Below are 14,400 nucleotides of genomic sequence, written 5' to 3' on the forward strand. Positions count from 1 at the left end.
TCAGAGGAATTGGTGCACAAATTATCATCACTCACAGATCAGTGCTGTCGCTCTCTATACACAGTTCGCACGATTGCAAAGTGAAAGCAAAAAAACAAGCGCAAATTCAAACGCGATTGCAATATGTCACATATTGACAGTGGCTCACCGATGCCAATGACATAATTACCCAGCTACATTTCTGAAAGAATGCAAAAGCATTGACATATATTTTTCCTTCCTACAATAGCCCGACGGGCAGGGCAGAGATAGATTTTGGTAGCCCGACTGAAAAAATCGCTAGCCCCGGGACGTCGGGCTAGCGATATTGCGAGCCCTTGATGAGTGATTGAGGAATCACTCATCTTTGGAAAAGAGAGTTTATTACAGAGAAATGTCTCTTTCCAAAATAAAAGCTATACTATCCGCTTCTTCTGGGCTATATTCTCAGCAGCATATTAAACATATAAGGAGAATGATGTGCTAATAGCTGTCTAAATGACTCGGCAAAAGTTAGTAGCATGCTTGCTTGTTTTTTTTCTGCTTCCACTTGTCTTTGCACTAGGATGATGTCGGCGTAAATGTGCAGTCATATTCGTTGTGTTCCCACTAGTGCTTTCAGGTTAATCTCGTTGAAATGACCTTAACGCCACAACACGGCAAATCTCCGTTAACGAGCTACCGCCGATCGCTCCGTGCATGGGGCTAGACGGCCAACACGTTAACGAGCTAACTGCGCTAACACACTAGTTCCCACCCATGTAATTGAGCATTGCATGGCACATCCAACATACTGTTTTACTTTAGTCCATGACTCGCTTACCTTCAGGGTCATACTCACATGAAAACCAAAATAATTCCAAACGCCAGATCTGAATGAGGGTGGGGGAGGTCCATGTTGCAAGGAGAGCTTAACTTCTGTCTCGCTAGCTTGCCCTGCGCTCAGTGAATCTGCGTTCGACTACTCCGCCTAGCCTAGGCGGAGTAATCGAACGCAGATTCACTGAGCGCTCAACACAGACAGCATCGTCAGAAGGAAAGTTGATAAAATAAATTACAAATTTTGTATTGTTCGATACATATGCGTACCGAACCGAAAGCACTGTATCGAACGGTTCAATATCGATACGAATATCGTTGCACCCCTAATATATATATATATATATATATATATATATATATATATACACATACACATATATATATATATATATATATATATACATACACATATATATATATATATACATATATACACATATATATATACATATACATATACATATATATATATATACATATACATATATATATATATATATATATATATATATATATATATATATGTATATATATATATGTATATATATGTGTATATATATATATATGTATATGTATACCACACCACATGCTGTTTTGACACTGACTTCACTGTGTATTTCCAATGAGACATATCTATAATTAATACATGTCATTTTGTGGTTTAGTCATTCACTTTTCCATTTTTCTTTCCTAGCTGGGTCAGACCACCCTCCTCCTGTCATTAGACAGGGTCCGGTCAATCAGACTGTTTCTGTAGACAGCACAGTAACCCTGGGTTGCCAAAGTGTTGGCACTCCAACACCTGCCATTCACTGGAAGAAAGATGGTGTGGTGGTGTCTCCTGTGGACTCCCGTATGTCTCTAACAGAAACAGGATTGCTGAAGATTCACTATGCTAAGGTAGTAGATAGTAATACAGCACTTACTAAGAACTCACACTGAGCCAAGGCCACCTGTCAATGTCTGCCTCCTCTGTATCTTCCATCCTTAGCTGGGAGATACAGGTTTCTACACCTGCGTTGCTTCTAATTCCAATGGAGAGGCTTCCCGAACAGCGTACTTGCAAGTTGAAGGTAGGCTATTCAGATATACAGAAAGTCCTGCTAGGTTAACTTTTGCATGATTTTGTTGCTGTCTCACTGGCAGAGTTTGGAGTTGTTGTCCAGTCTGGTCATCCCTCAGACCCTAGCCTGATTCCCAGTGCTCCATCTAAACCTGAGGTGACTGACATCAGCCGTACCTCTGTCACTGTTTCATGGAAATCTGGCCCCAGTGGCACTGCACCACCCACCTCTTACCTGATTGAGGCATTCAGGTTAGAGACTTGCAGGGTCAAACGTGTTTTAACGAAGTCATTCTGTTTAACATGGATCAAGCTTGACAAAATATTCCCTGTGTTTGTGTGCTGTCATTTTTGGCCACTCTCTGCAGTTACACATTAGGCAGCAGATGGGTGACCCTGGCAGAGCATGTGAAGGCGCAGACCTTTGTCCTGAGAAACCTGAAGCCTGGAACTGTATACCTCTTTATGGTCAGAGCAGTGAATTCCTATGGCCTGAGTGACCCCAGTCCAATCTCTGACTCCATCAGAACACAGGGTCAGTCTGGATTTTCCATTAGTTTTTAAGCTTTTAAATGCCAGCTTAGCCACAAACACACTGAAATTTTATGCTTCTGTCCTTCCTTTGGTACACACAGACAGCACTGCCACTATGCAGGGAGTGGATCATCGTCACATCCAGAGAGAACTGGCAGATGTTGTTATCCACCTGCGCACGCCAACTGTCCTTTCGTCTTCCGCTGTCAGAGTGCAGTGGACGGTAAGCGAAGCGACTGGCTTGAAGTTAATGTAACTACAGCAAAAAATAATTGCCTTGTTTGTTTTTTTTAAACATGTGGACAGATTTAACAAATGATATGAAAACCAAGGGGTCAGGATGTTAAAATAAAGATTATTGATGCTGGCAAACCTTTTAATTTAGGGATTCTTGACTGAGAATCTAGACTGCCCAGTTTCCCAGCATTTATTAGCAGAGAATAAAGCACAGTACGGAGATGCAAATTTATTGGTCTGCTACATTGCCAATTTGTTCCAAGCACATAAGAATGTCTGATGCATTTTTCTGTGTGGATGCCTCCACAAAAATCTTTAAAAGTATCCCATTTTGTAATACTGTGGTTCAAATGGAAAGTGCTGAGTCCTATGCTGGCTTAATTTTAACCAGAACCTTACTGAATGGAAACCATAAATGACTTCATGCTGAGATTTACAGTGAGAATCCACAGATGATAAAAAGATAAAATGCATCACCCTAAAGGAACATTGAATTAACTGAGTTTTAACAGATCTGTTAAAACTAGATGTTTAACTCACATACAAATATTATTGTGAGCCTTTGAATTGAATTTGTTTAGTTTCCGGTGTTCAAAAAGAGTCTCATTGTCATGTGGTCTGATATCTTAACGTGTTTTTATCTCTGTTAGGTCGAACAGCAGTCCCCGTACATCCAGGGTTACAAGGTTCTCTACAGGGCGTCTGCTGAGCATGGCCAACCAGACGGGCAGTGGATTGTCCAGGAGTTACGTGCCCCACTTGAGGACGGGGTGGTGATCAGTCAGCTGAAGAAGGGATCCATCTACGAGTTCAAAGTGCGTCCCTTCTTTGACGAGTTCCAGGGAACTGACAGTGAGGTGAAGGTGGTCAGGACACTGGAAGAAGGTGAAGTTTTGTCTTAGACTATCTATAAATACCAAAGAGATAGTGATTTTAAATATCATTGTACATGATCATCATACAATATCAGCGACTCTGTTAATGTCTCCGTTATTAACTGTGTGCTTCTTTGTCTTAGCCCCAAGTAGAGCACCCCAGGGAGTGACAGTCACAAAGACTGAGGCCAATGGCACTGCCATTCTCGTTTCCTGGAAACCTCCTCCAAATGCAGAAGAGGCTGGACTCATTCAGGAATACAAGGTTATTAAAAAAAAAAGACAGCTATCACTCACTCACTCCTGTACTTGTCCTTCTGCGTCTTGTATTGCAACTAAAATGCAAATTGTATCTCTGTAAGACTTAAGGTGCTCAGTGTGTCCCTCGGGCAATCACTGCCCTCTCATCTTCATCTCACCTTCTTCTCGACAGATCTGGTGCCTGGGTAATGAGAGTCGCTACCATGTAAACCAGTCAGTGGATGGCTCCACCTTCTCCGTGCTCATTTCCAGTCTGGCACCGGGGATTCGCTACAGTGTGGTGGTTGCAGCTAGCAATGGTGCTGGACCTGGAGTACAGAGTGACGTTGCTTTCTTTCAGTTAGGTAAATGTTCTGCCAAAATGCAGTGTTAAAATTAGAAAGCCACATGTCTGAGCACAGCAACAGAATGTTTTAGAGAAAACCTCCAAATGCAGTTGATCAGAGCCTCCTTTGTGTGTTCAGTGAAAAATCTGAATGGAGCATAATGCTGTTCTTAATCTATTCATGGTTAGATTCACATTTTTTTATGTTTGTTTAAGCAATGCCTTTCTCTCTTTGGGCCCTTTAACTTTTTTTTTTTTAACATACTAAAGGGTCCAGTTATACTTTCTGCATTTTCTGTACATATGCATGTGTGGCAATATATGTTTGAACCTTCTCCTTTTGTTTTTACTGCTCAGACTCTGCAGGCCAGATGATGGATATCAGCGAGGAAAGAGACACATTGTCCCAGATCTCAGATGTGGTGAAGCAGCCCGCATTTATCGCTGGCATTGGCGCCACCTGCTGGTTGGTTCTCATGATTTTCAGCGTGTGGCTGTACCGTCACCGCAAGAAAAGAAGCGGCCTCAGCAGCACATACACTGGCATCCGCAAGGGTGTGTGCCTTTTCCCTATGTCCTTACTGTACAGTAGTAGATGTAAATATCAATTTCACATCTATATGGGCCAAATGTGCCTACATTTGAAGACTTTTAGGACTGTAGAAGGGATCAAGCCATGACATGTTACCACCACACTGATCATCAATTGTCCTTTCAGTGATATTAAGGAATATTTTCTGTGGCTGATAAGCAGATCACATCAAACGGTCAGACACAAAGACTTCAGAAACAAATTTGCATTTGCAGACATTCAAAGGCTGACCTTTAATTGCTTATTTGTAGAGTGCCATTTCCTCAACATAGCACAGTTCTTGGAGCCACTGGCCTGTCAAACTGCCATTAGCATGTGTGCTACAATATTGCTGATATTTCTTCCCTGTCTCCTGGGTCGCCTGTCACCCTTATTAACCTTCTTCTGGGCACTTGTGTCAGAGGCAGCACTAACACAGGTGGCATGTGGTTATTAAAATACTTGTACACCTTAAACTTTTACATGAGGAGATGCCCATCACACAGCAGAGGTTGCATACAAAGGTCTGCAATGTTATAATGTACTATGGTAGTATCTAACAATTTAGATACTAAAGTAACTAAGTTACAAAAGAGTAAAACTGATTTCTCTTGTCGTTTGTTCCTTCAGTTCCCTCATTCACCTTTACACCTACAGGTATGTACTATGTGCTTTAGCTGCTAATACATGTTAGATTTTATGTGGCAAATGATTGGATATGTTTATTCATATAACATTTGTTTCATAGAACAATGGAGAGAAACATATGTTGTATGGACACATTGCAACAATGTACTTGTCCCATTGGACCAAGTGCATTGGCTTAGGTTAAGTTCATTTGTTTATAATTTTTAAAATATGGAATCTCTCAAACAAGATTAATATCTTTTATATGACATTTTACTACTGGAGAAACTGCGAACAAGTGTTACTAAATCCATTGTGAAGTTGTGTTGTGCTGAGATGTGTAAAGGAACAGACAATTATTTGTGGTGTCTTCATGCAAATTAAACTAGACAGTTTAACAGACGCAGAAACCAGACACAAACTATACACCCCATGGATAGAAGCATGTAGACTTTTTGCTTTAATTTTTCTTTTTCTTTTTTTGCTTAGACTTCTTTCATGTTTTTTTTCTGCCTTTAGCGCTTCATCTTTTTGACAGCTCATCAAGGCTGAATGTTTTCCTCTTTCTCTTTGCAGTTGCATATCAAAGAGGAGAATCAGTATGCAGTGCTGGCAGGTGAGGTATTTTTGTCCCTTTGTGTTGAATAAAAAATAATAAAAGAAATGCACTTGCACAGTGGAACCACTAGGGGGAGGTGTCTTCTTGCTTTAAATGTGCTGTAAGGCACCCAGTCCATGCTCACTCATTACTCATTTATGAAGGTGGCAGGTTGTGATTGACACCTCTGTGATCCTCCTTGTTGCAGACCTGGCCTTCTCAGCATGGGTGAACCTCTAAACCAGCTGTGGCTGCCAGACAGTTGGCCAAATGCATGTGCCAATCATAAGGACTGTAGCATCAACTGCTGCAATAATGGCAATGGCACTAGTGACAGTAACATGACAACATACAGCCGACCAGGTGAGTGCAGTCTCACAAACTCAGACTTAATTTAGCTCTGTTACAAGCTTACATACATATTGCTCAAGTAATAAAAATCATACACCTTGTAGCTGTGCTAAAATTTGTGTTCTTGCATGCTCATGTGCTGCTTTGTTTCACGTACTCAGCCGACTGCATAGCCAACTATGGAAACCACCCAGAAAACAAACAGGAGGGACAGCTTGGGTCTGAGACAGCCATATACACTGATGTGAATCTCTCCAACAAACTCAATGAGATTAAAACATTCAACAACTCCAACTTGTGCTATGCAAGTCCAGGAGGGGATTCAGCAGCCACATATGAGCCTATTCCATATGCCACCACACAGCTCATTCAGGCCAGCATTAAGAATAAGGCAGCCTCTGGCGGCTCAATAGCAGAGCCTCTGGATATACCCTGCTGGAAACAGCCCCCCAATTTGCCTCCAATACCAAAGGAGATGGCAGCACAGATGCAATACAACTTGACTGAACAAAAAAGTAATGGTAGGGAAGACCACCTTGATATGTTTTACACTATTTTTATATAAAAAATAGAAATACAGGTACATTTTTCCTGCTGCTTTGTCTTCAGATCATTTGCAAGGAGGAGAAGGAATGATTCATCCTAAAGCTATCCCCTACAACCAGACCCGAGATCACAGCACATGTGGCTCACACCACAGTTCAGACAGAGGCAGCAACAGCACCTCAGGTGAAGCCAACAACTAGTCTGTACTGTTTAATATTAATGAGGCAAACCGCAGGACTTTGTTTATCTTGATGTTTATTTTTCATTTCTCAGGGAGTCAAAATCAAAAGAAGGGAATACGGGTCCCAAAGATCCCAAAACATAATGCAGTAAGCTGGGGAGAAGCCCTATCTCCTCCTCATGCTAATGCCTGGGACTGTGATGAATATAGCCTTCCCATGGAAAGAAGGTAGGAGGAAAAGATACTTGTATTTCTACACAGCACATGCTGATAGACAGATTAGCATATCCCCTTCAGTTGCCAAAAGCAATATGGAAGCAATTAGAAGTTTACATAGGCTCATCATGGGCATGGATGCGATGGTAATTTTGGGATTCTAACAACATCTTTCTTTTAACTGTTCTTTTTCCAAGATGGAAAGGTTGTACATCGTACATCTTTAACGATTAAAGAAAACAAGAATTAGCTTTACAAATTTTAATTCATTTTGGGTTTTTCTGTAATCCACAAAAGGATAATAGTATATTTACAGGGTCAGATACAGTATATACATACATCCAAATTAATATTTGGTTAAATGTCCCTTAGCAATTTGCCCTCAGCCAGATGCTTTTGATAGCCACCAACAAGCTTTTTGCATCATTCTAGGTGGATATTTGACCACTCATTTTGACCATTCTCTTTCAAAGAATTGGTAGAGTTCATTTAAATTGATAGGTTTCCTGATCAGGCCCAGCTTTTAAGCATAGTCGAGGTTGGGGCGTTGGGAAAACCATTCCAGAAGCTCAATTATAACCTACTTTATCCACTCCAAAACCAGTTTTAAAGTGTATTTGGGATCATTGTCGTGTTGGAACACCCAACTTTGCCCAAGTTCAAGTCATCTATCTGTTGAGTTGAGGTAAAGCTGAAAAATATAGAGGTAGTCCTCTTTCGTCACTATTCCATTCACTTTGTGCAATGTACCACTACCACTGGATTCAAAACAGCCCTTGAGCATGACGTCACCAACACCATGCTGTGCAGTTAGTACAGTGGTCGTAGGTTTGAAAGCCTCACCTTTATTTCTCCAAACATAACTCTTGTCATTGTGGCCAATTAACTCAATCTATATCTCATCTGACTATAAAATATTTCTCCACAAGGTATATGGCTTTTCCAAGTGCACAACTATAAAGTTCAGCCAAGCTTAAATGTGCTGATTTTGGAGTAGGTGGTTTTTTCTCAGACCATCTAAAAGTTGTGGACAGTGATGCTGGTGTTGCAGTAGTTTTCTGTTCATAGCAAGCTTGAGCCTTGGTGGTTCCTGTATTCTTCTTAACATCCTAACTTATTTACTCACATCTAAGTGTGACAGTTTGAACCTTCTTCCAGACCCTTGGCAAAGTGGTGACGCATTGAATAACTTGTACTTACATAGAATTGTTTAAACTGATAATCTGGAAATCTGCAGTTTATTAGAAATGGTTCCAAGGTACCTGTCCAACTTGAACTCAACAGTTCTCTCCTTCTTAGATCTTCACTAAGGTCCTTTGACTTTCCTATTGTTCTGAATATTGGTCAATCCAATGAGTGCTGTCAGACAAATTGTTTATAATACGGCAAAGAGAAACTACGGGTTGAAGTCAATCATGATCACTAACAAAAAGTTAGTAGGCCTGGGCTAGTTAAAAGACATTCTAAAACCTTTAGCACAGTTTAATAAATGCGTAAATGTATACATTTCAAAATTGTGTCCCTTGTGGATAAGGCCCAGTGTGGATTAGATTAGAAAAAATCCAAAATAAATTAAAATTTGTGCAAAAAAATCTTCTTTTTTTTTTTAAACTGTAAAAAAATGTATGTTATACACATAGGCATAGAACACCTTAAAGAAATAATTAAAAAGCCCCAGATTACCATGACATTCATGGCTATGATGAGTGGATATAAACGTCTGAGCACAGCCTTACATAAAGTAGTGCATTTCAAGCTGCTAGAAAACATGCACTTCGTTGTGCAAAAATATTATTACTTTTAGTTATTCTTCACTGACCCCCCACCCCCTGGCGCAGGACAAAACACGGTCTCATTATAACAGCCAAACCAATTACAATATTCACATTTATGGCATTGACTGACAGTTAGTTTACTATTAGAGCAGGATTATATAACTGGAATTACATTATGACATGTTTAATGAAAAAAAAGTTGCCATGGATTTTGCAAACCACTGGTTTGCCCAAGGACCTTAAGGCACCAGTTGCTGTTGTGGATAATTTAATCTGTCACAATTGGGCAATTAAATTGTGCTTTTAGTTCACTTCTGTATGTTCTGTATTTTTCTTTGATGGAAAGTGTTGATGATGCACCGAGGGCTTTGCATTAATATCTAATGAATTGTGACTAATATGCCAGGACTTTGGCAAATGGTTGGACTTCTTTAGCCATTTGATTATGTCAGCTATTCTTTTTTATCAGTTTTAATCCAGAAGAGAGAACTGAAGGCTGTCCAACTCCACCAGTTAGAGGGCCAGTCTCATCCTCTACTGAAGTATCTTATAATCACCCACCTATCACACCATCACAGGGAGACCTGACTAATGGCCTACACAATCCAGCAGAACATCTCAGGTAACCCACGACCGAATTCAACGTGCATACATTTATTAAAATAAAACTATTGTCATGACAGAATTTGACAGATTTTTAAATTCGTTTTACAGTCAACACGTCACAAGCAACCCTCGCCCTCTTTCCCCAACACATACCTACAGCTCAATACCGCTCTGCGTGGGTACTGATGGACAGGAAGAGAATGATGAAGATTTGGAGGAGGAAACAGATACAGAGCTCACTGAAAGTCATTACAGCCAAGACCACAACCACGAGAAGCACAAACACCAGTTGCACCACCAGTCCCCACACAAGCAGCTGCTGCATGGACTGGACCAGACCCCGGCCTCCAGCACTGGAGATCTGGACAGATCAGTCACAGGGTCTATGGTTAACAGCTGGGGCTCAGCATCTGAGGACAACATCTCATCAGGCAGGTCCAGTGTGGTCAGCACTTCAGAAGGATCCTTCTTTACAGATGGAGATTTCAACCAGGCAGTAGCCTCATCGCGGGATATTGTTGGCCTGCGCATGTGCAGATACCCAGAGGAGTCAGGTGAGGAAGCATATGGGGAGTTAATACAGTTCAGTCCATAAATATTTAGATTAAGACACACATACTAGCCATACTAACTATCAAAATCCTCAAAGCTCAAGCTGAGGAGAAGTGGCAGCAATCTCTGGCTTATTTAAATGAAAAATAATCTGGTATTTACGTGTGTGTGTGTGTGTGTCAACGTGCAATTCATGCAGTATTTCACTAACTTTTATATGTAGCCCATTATTTTTAAAGGCTCAAAATTAGACAAACTAACATAATTCTATATGAAAGGGTTTATTTTAAGTATTTTGATCTTTTTGGTTTCACTAGCAAAAAAGAAGTCCCAAAAAAATCCAAGCACCACCCTAACCTGGATGACTGACAACCTTAGACCTCATTAAAGAACATTTGAAATAGCCAAACTGTTCAACTTTTGCAGAAAATGTAGAGCTGTATTACTCACAGAAAGAAGCTGGTGGAGGTGTTTTGGCATAACTATTATTATTATTATCATAGAGACAAAAACAAAAGTCAAATTCTCTTCCAATTATAATAATAATGGATTGCATTTATAGAGCGCTTTTCGGGGCCCTCAAAGTGCTTTTACAATTACAATAATAACTGTAAGCTTACCATATGTTATATGTTAATCTGTGCTATCTATGTCCATGGGATGATTTAGGGCGGCGACAGCAGCGACCCAGCAGTCCCATGTCCACAGATAGCAACATGAGTCCTGCAATAACACATAAAAGGCCCAGGCGCCATAAACAGAACCAATCTGCTCCACAGGGTTACCAACCCAAAGACGTCTTCAGTGATGGTAAAGAAAGACCCACGGATAAGTTTTGCTGTTGCATACTGTGTCTCTTAATGATTGCAATATTTAAAATTCTGTGCACTGCTCTTTCCACAGACACTTGTATGCCTCTGGATTTCACCAGCCAGATGTCCCATGGTGACTATAAAGTGAGGGGGGCCACGCTGCCTCGGATGGGCCCTGGGGAGGCCCGGGGTAGACGAGGCAGCACTGGGACTCACAGGGTCAAAGAGGCTACAGTTGAGGAAAGAGAGAGCCAGGAGAATCACAAGATTCCATTAGCAGGAAAAGGGAGCAGCAAAAACCGACAGCACTCTGGTACTATATGGATAATGTTGCTCATTTTGAAACTTAAATTTACACCCAAATTATAATGGAGATTTTTTGCATTTTATTATTTTATGTGATCTTTTTTGTCTCTTATCATTTTAGGCCATTGGATGTGTGATTAATTAATTAATTGACTGACTCTTTAATTGATTGATTTTCTCTTTTTCAAGAATTTGGGGACATTCTTCTGTACAGTCGTCCCTCTTTCCCATCAGGACAAACTCAGACAGTGCCAAATGAGTCTAATTCATCCAAATTTGCATCATCTGGAGACTCAAGGACTAAACAGGGTGGACAGGTGGCACCTTTGGGACAGGTGGAAGAGGTACATGAAAATGTGTAGCTAACACTTTGCGTGTGTGTGTGTGTATATATATATATATATATATATATATATATATATATATTCATGTGTGTGTAGGAAAAACAAAAAGAGGAATGAGACTAATGCTGTTTTGTTTCCACAGTTCCTGAAAAGCTAAGAAGCAATGTGAGCTCAACAGGAATATCCTATTGTTGCTTCAGAGAAAGGACTACAACCTTTAAAAAAGTGGAAAAGACTCCAAAAATACTGCACAATATAAGTTTTTTTAAAAGTCAGATTTCTCATTAAGTGTTGGAAAAAAAGGAAAAAAGTGCTCTCATCTTTAAGTAACTAGACTTTTATTTGATGCACTGTTTATTGTTTGCTTTCTTTTGCTGACCAGACTCCAGGACACTGACCTGTTGGAGGCTGGCTCTAGTAATATAAATGCACATTTGATGGCGGTTGTGAGTGTCTACAAAAGTATTGTCCACAATGACTGCTTGATGCGGTCCAGTATGATCTTTGTTTGTCAGTTGTCTTGTTACTTTGCTATAATTGATATACAGTCATTACCTGCCATCTTGTAAATTGTTTACTGCCACAGAAGTGCTTCAAATTCAAATTTTATATAACAGTGTTAATGTTTTCTAAGTGATGTATATGTTGTCTTTGTATTATTTGTCCTACTTTGGTTAAAAAAGCACAATCACATAATTTTATTCTAAGTCATTGCTATATGAATTTTCAGTCCTACAGAAAACACGTTTTTTGAGTCTTGCTGATCATTTCATCATGCTGATTGTTGATTGTGATTGTGCATTCAGTTGCGTACATTTCAGCTGTTTTCATTCAGATCTGAACTATCTGTTGTGTGTACTGAGAGAATTGCATGCAGATTCACCTGTAGGAGGTTTTACTTAACACCATGACTGCTTTGTCCTCCCACTGGGATGATGAAAGTTTGTTCACGGACTGGTTTCATTTATTGTTTCTCTTCACTGAATTAATTCTATCTACTCCTCTGTTCCCCTGACCCTGGCCAACTTATGGTGTAGAGCTGGACAACATGCCAGTCTGCCAAAATACAATATGTGACTCGCATACTGATGTTAATTCATATATTGTAATTTGAAATACCTGGGCTGCTTGAAACCACAGTGACTACAACAGTCAGTGATATCCAACTACAAGCCAACCAAACTGTTATCAGTCCAGAACTAGACTGAAGAAGTCGCTTGAATGAGTGACAAAACATTTCTCCCACTGAAAAAAGTTTTGTCCAGATGAACAGAGCTGAACTTTTTGGGAACTAGGCAGCCAGTTACCTAAAATGTTAAACCGGTCATATGTAGCCAAACAAATGTTGAAAGTCCATTTAAGTAAGGTCAAGTAAAAAAATAACATTTATATTAAAAAAAAAAACATATTTAAAAAAAACAAAAACAATCATTTTACTGTTTATATGTTCTAGAGTTTAGTCATATTGTCCAGCTCTATTCTGTAAGTTAAATATGGAACAAATATGTCACTTTAACTACTCTCTTCAAATAAATATTGCTGTTCATTAAGCGACAAGAAATAAGGTAGTAGTTCATTTACTAACACAATACTGACAATATTTATTCCACTTTCCAGTTTTAAGGAGACAATCGTTATCACCTCATGAAGAATATATATGGCTAAATCTGGCCACTGTACACACCATGACATTTACCCACATTTTTTGCATCTTTTTTCAAAAGTTAACAAACTTTGTCCTTGAAATGTATGTTTCTTAATGTGAGATGACAACTCCAATGCTGAAGACAAGGGTAGGATGCAACATGCATACAGACAGTAGCCTTTATTAATGAAATCAAAAGTCCAACCATTAGACAATCTACAAGGTGGAAAAGAATGATGACATTACCCAGTGGAAACAACCAGGGAACAGGACCTTATAAAAGGAAACACAGGACTATACAGACACTGAGAGGGAGCTAATTACACACTGAGACAACGGAATGAGCTGACCGTTGGTAAAAAGAATTCATGACAGGCAAGGACAATGGAGGGAAATGAACAAAGCAAAGCTCAAACTACACACAACAGAATACTATGTCAACATAAAACGGGAAATTAGAAAAAAAAAACCATGTAGAACAAACAAAAATACAAGAGAAGACAAGAGGAGAGGATGGAAATAAAACAATGATGTGAACTTGTCCTCTTTTCAGCTTTTGTCTGAAAATACAGAAAACACAAAATCCTGAATGTTTCCCCAGTGCTCAAGAAGTTCAAGTTATATGACATACAGTCCTCTGAAAAAGTATTTGCCCGAATTCCTATTTAGTTTTTTGCATATATTTCACACTTATACATTTCAGATCATCAAACAAATGTTAAAATTAGACAGAGATAACACAAGTAAATAAAAAATGCAGTTTTTAAAATGACTTAATTTCTTAATGAAAAAAAAAGAAGGTATCCAAACTTACCTGGCCATGAGAGAAAAAGTAGTTGCTTAAACCTACTAACTGAAAGTCACATTGCAGGGGAGGAACTTTAGTCCACTCTGCTTTGCAAAATTTGAAGAAAGGGAAGTCAGCCACATTGGAGGTTTTTCAAGTATGAAAGTTTATGCTCATTTTATGCTCATGTAATTATGCTCACGAAGGATCGCAATTACATATGAGTCCAACCAACTTTGTTTGGTCATTTTGTTCATGTTTTTAACCGTTCAGAAGTGGACTTGTTGATGTGTTTTGAGTCATTCTCCTGCTCTAAAACCCAAATAGAGTTTCAGAGCACAAAACTGATTGTTGGACATTCTTCTTCAGGATTTTCTGGTAGACAGC

The 14,400-nt window shown here is 39.5% G+C and overlaps 1 protein-coding gene across 5 annotated transcripts in view; it reads left to right on the forward strand.

Annotated features, from left to right (window-relative positions):
• The window catches only part of LOC113030239 (roundabout homolog 1-like), a 95,216-nt gene extending 82,074 nt beyond the window's left edge, over window positions 1-13,142 (forward strand). For all 5 annotated transcript variants that reach the window (XM_026181473.1, XM_026181475.1, XM_026181474.1 and 2 more), the window contains 21 exons: window positions 1,496-1,701; window positions 1,793-1,874; window positions 1,948-2,116; window positions 2,233-2,399; window positions 2,500-2,621; window positions 3,286-3,520; window positions 3,654-3,775; window positions 3,944-4,115; window positions 4,454-4,651; window positions 5,298-5,324; window positions 5,871-5,910; window positions 6,101-6,255; window positions 6,405-6,764; window positions 6,853-6,972; window positions 7,063-7,198; window positions 9,431-9,583; window positions 9,676-10,121; window positions 10,789-10,929; window positions 11,023-11,244; window positions 11,427-11,581; window positions 11,724-13,142. In XM_026181473.1, the coding sequence (XP_026037258.1) occupies window positions 1,496-1,701; window positions 1,793-1,874; window positions 1,948-2,116; window positions 2,233-2,399; window positions 2,500-2,621; window positions 3,286-3,520; window positions 3,654-3,775; window positions 3,944-4,115; window positions 4,454-4,651; window positions 5,298-5,324; window positions 5,871-5,910; window positions 6,101-6,255; window positions 6,405-6,764; window positions 6,853-6,972; window positions 7,063-7,198; window positions 9,431-9,583; window positions 9,676-10,121; window positions 10,789-10,929; window positions 11,023-11,244; window positions 11,427-11,581; window positions 11,724-11,738 (3,443 nt within the window). In that variant the 3' untranslated portion in view covers window positions 11,739-13,142. The remainder of the gene's footprint in view (window positions 1-1,495; window positions 1,702-1,792; window positions 1,875-1,947; window positions 2,117-2,232; window positions 2,400-2,499; window positions 2,622-3,285; window positions 3,521-3,653; window positions 3,776-3,943; window positions 4,116-4,453; window positions 4,652-5,297; window positions 5,325-5,870; window positions 5,911-6,100; window positions 6,256-6,404; window positions 6,765-6,852; window positions 6,973-7,062; window positions 7,199-9,430; window positions 9,584-9,675; window positions 10,122-10,788; window positions 10,930-11,022; window positions 11,245-11,426; window positions 11,582-11,723) is intronic.
• Window positions 13,143-14,400: the final 1,258 nt, after the last annotated feature.

Source organism: Astatotilapia calliptera, chromosome 10, assembly GCF_900246225.1.
Source record: "Astatotilapia calliptera chromosome 10, fAstCal1.2, whole genome shotgun sequence".
NCBI classification, from domain to species: domain Eukaryota; kingdom Metazoa; phylum Chordata; class Actinopteri; order Cichliformes; family Cichlidae; genus Astatotilapia; species Astatotilapia calliptera.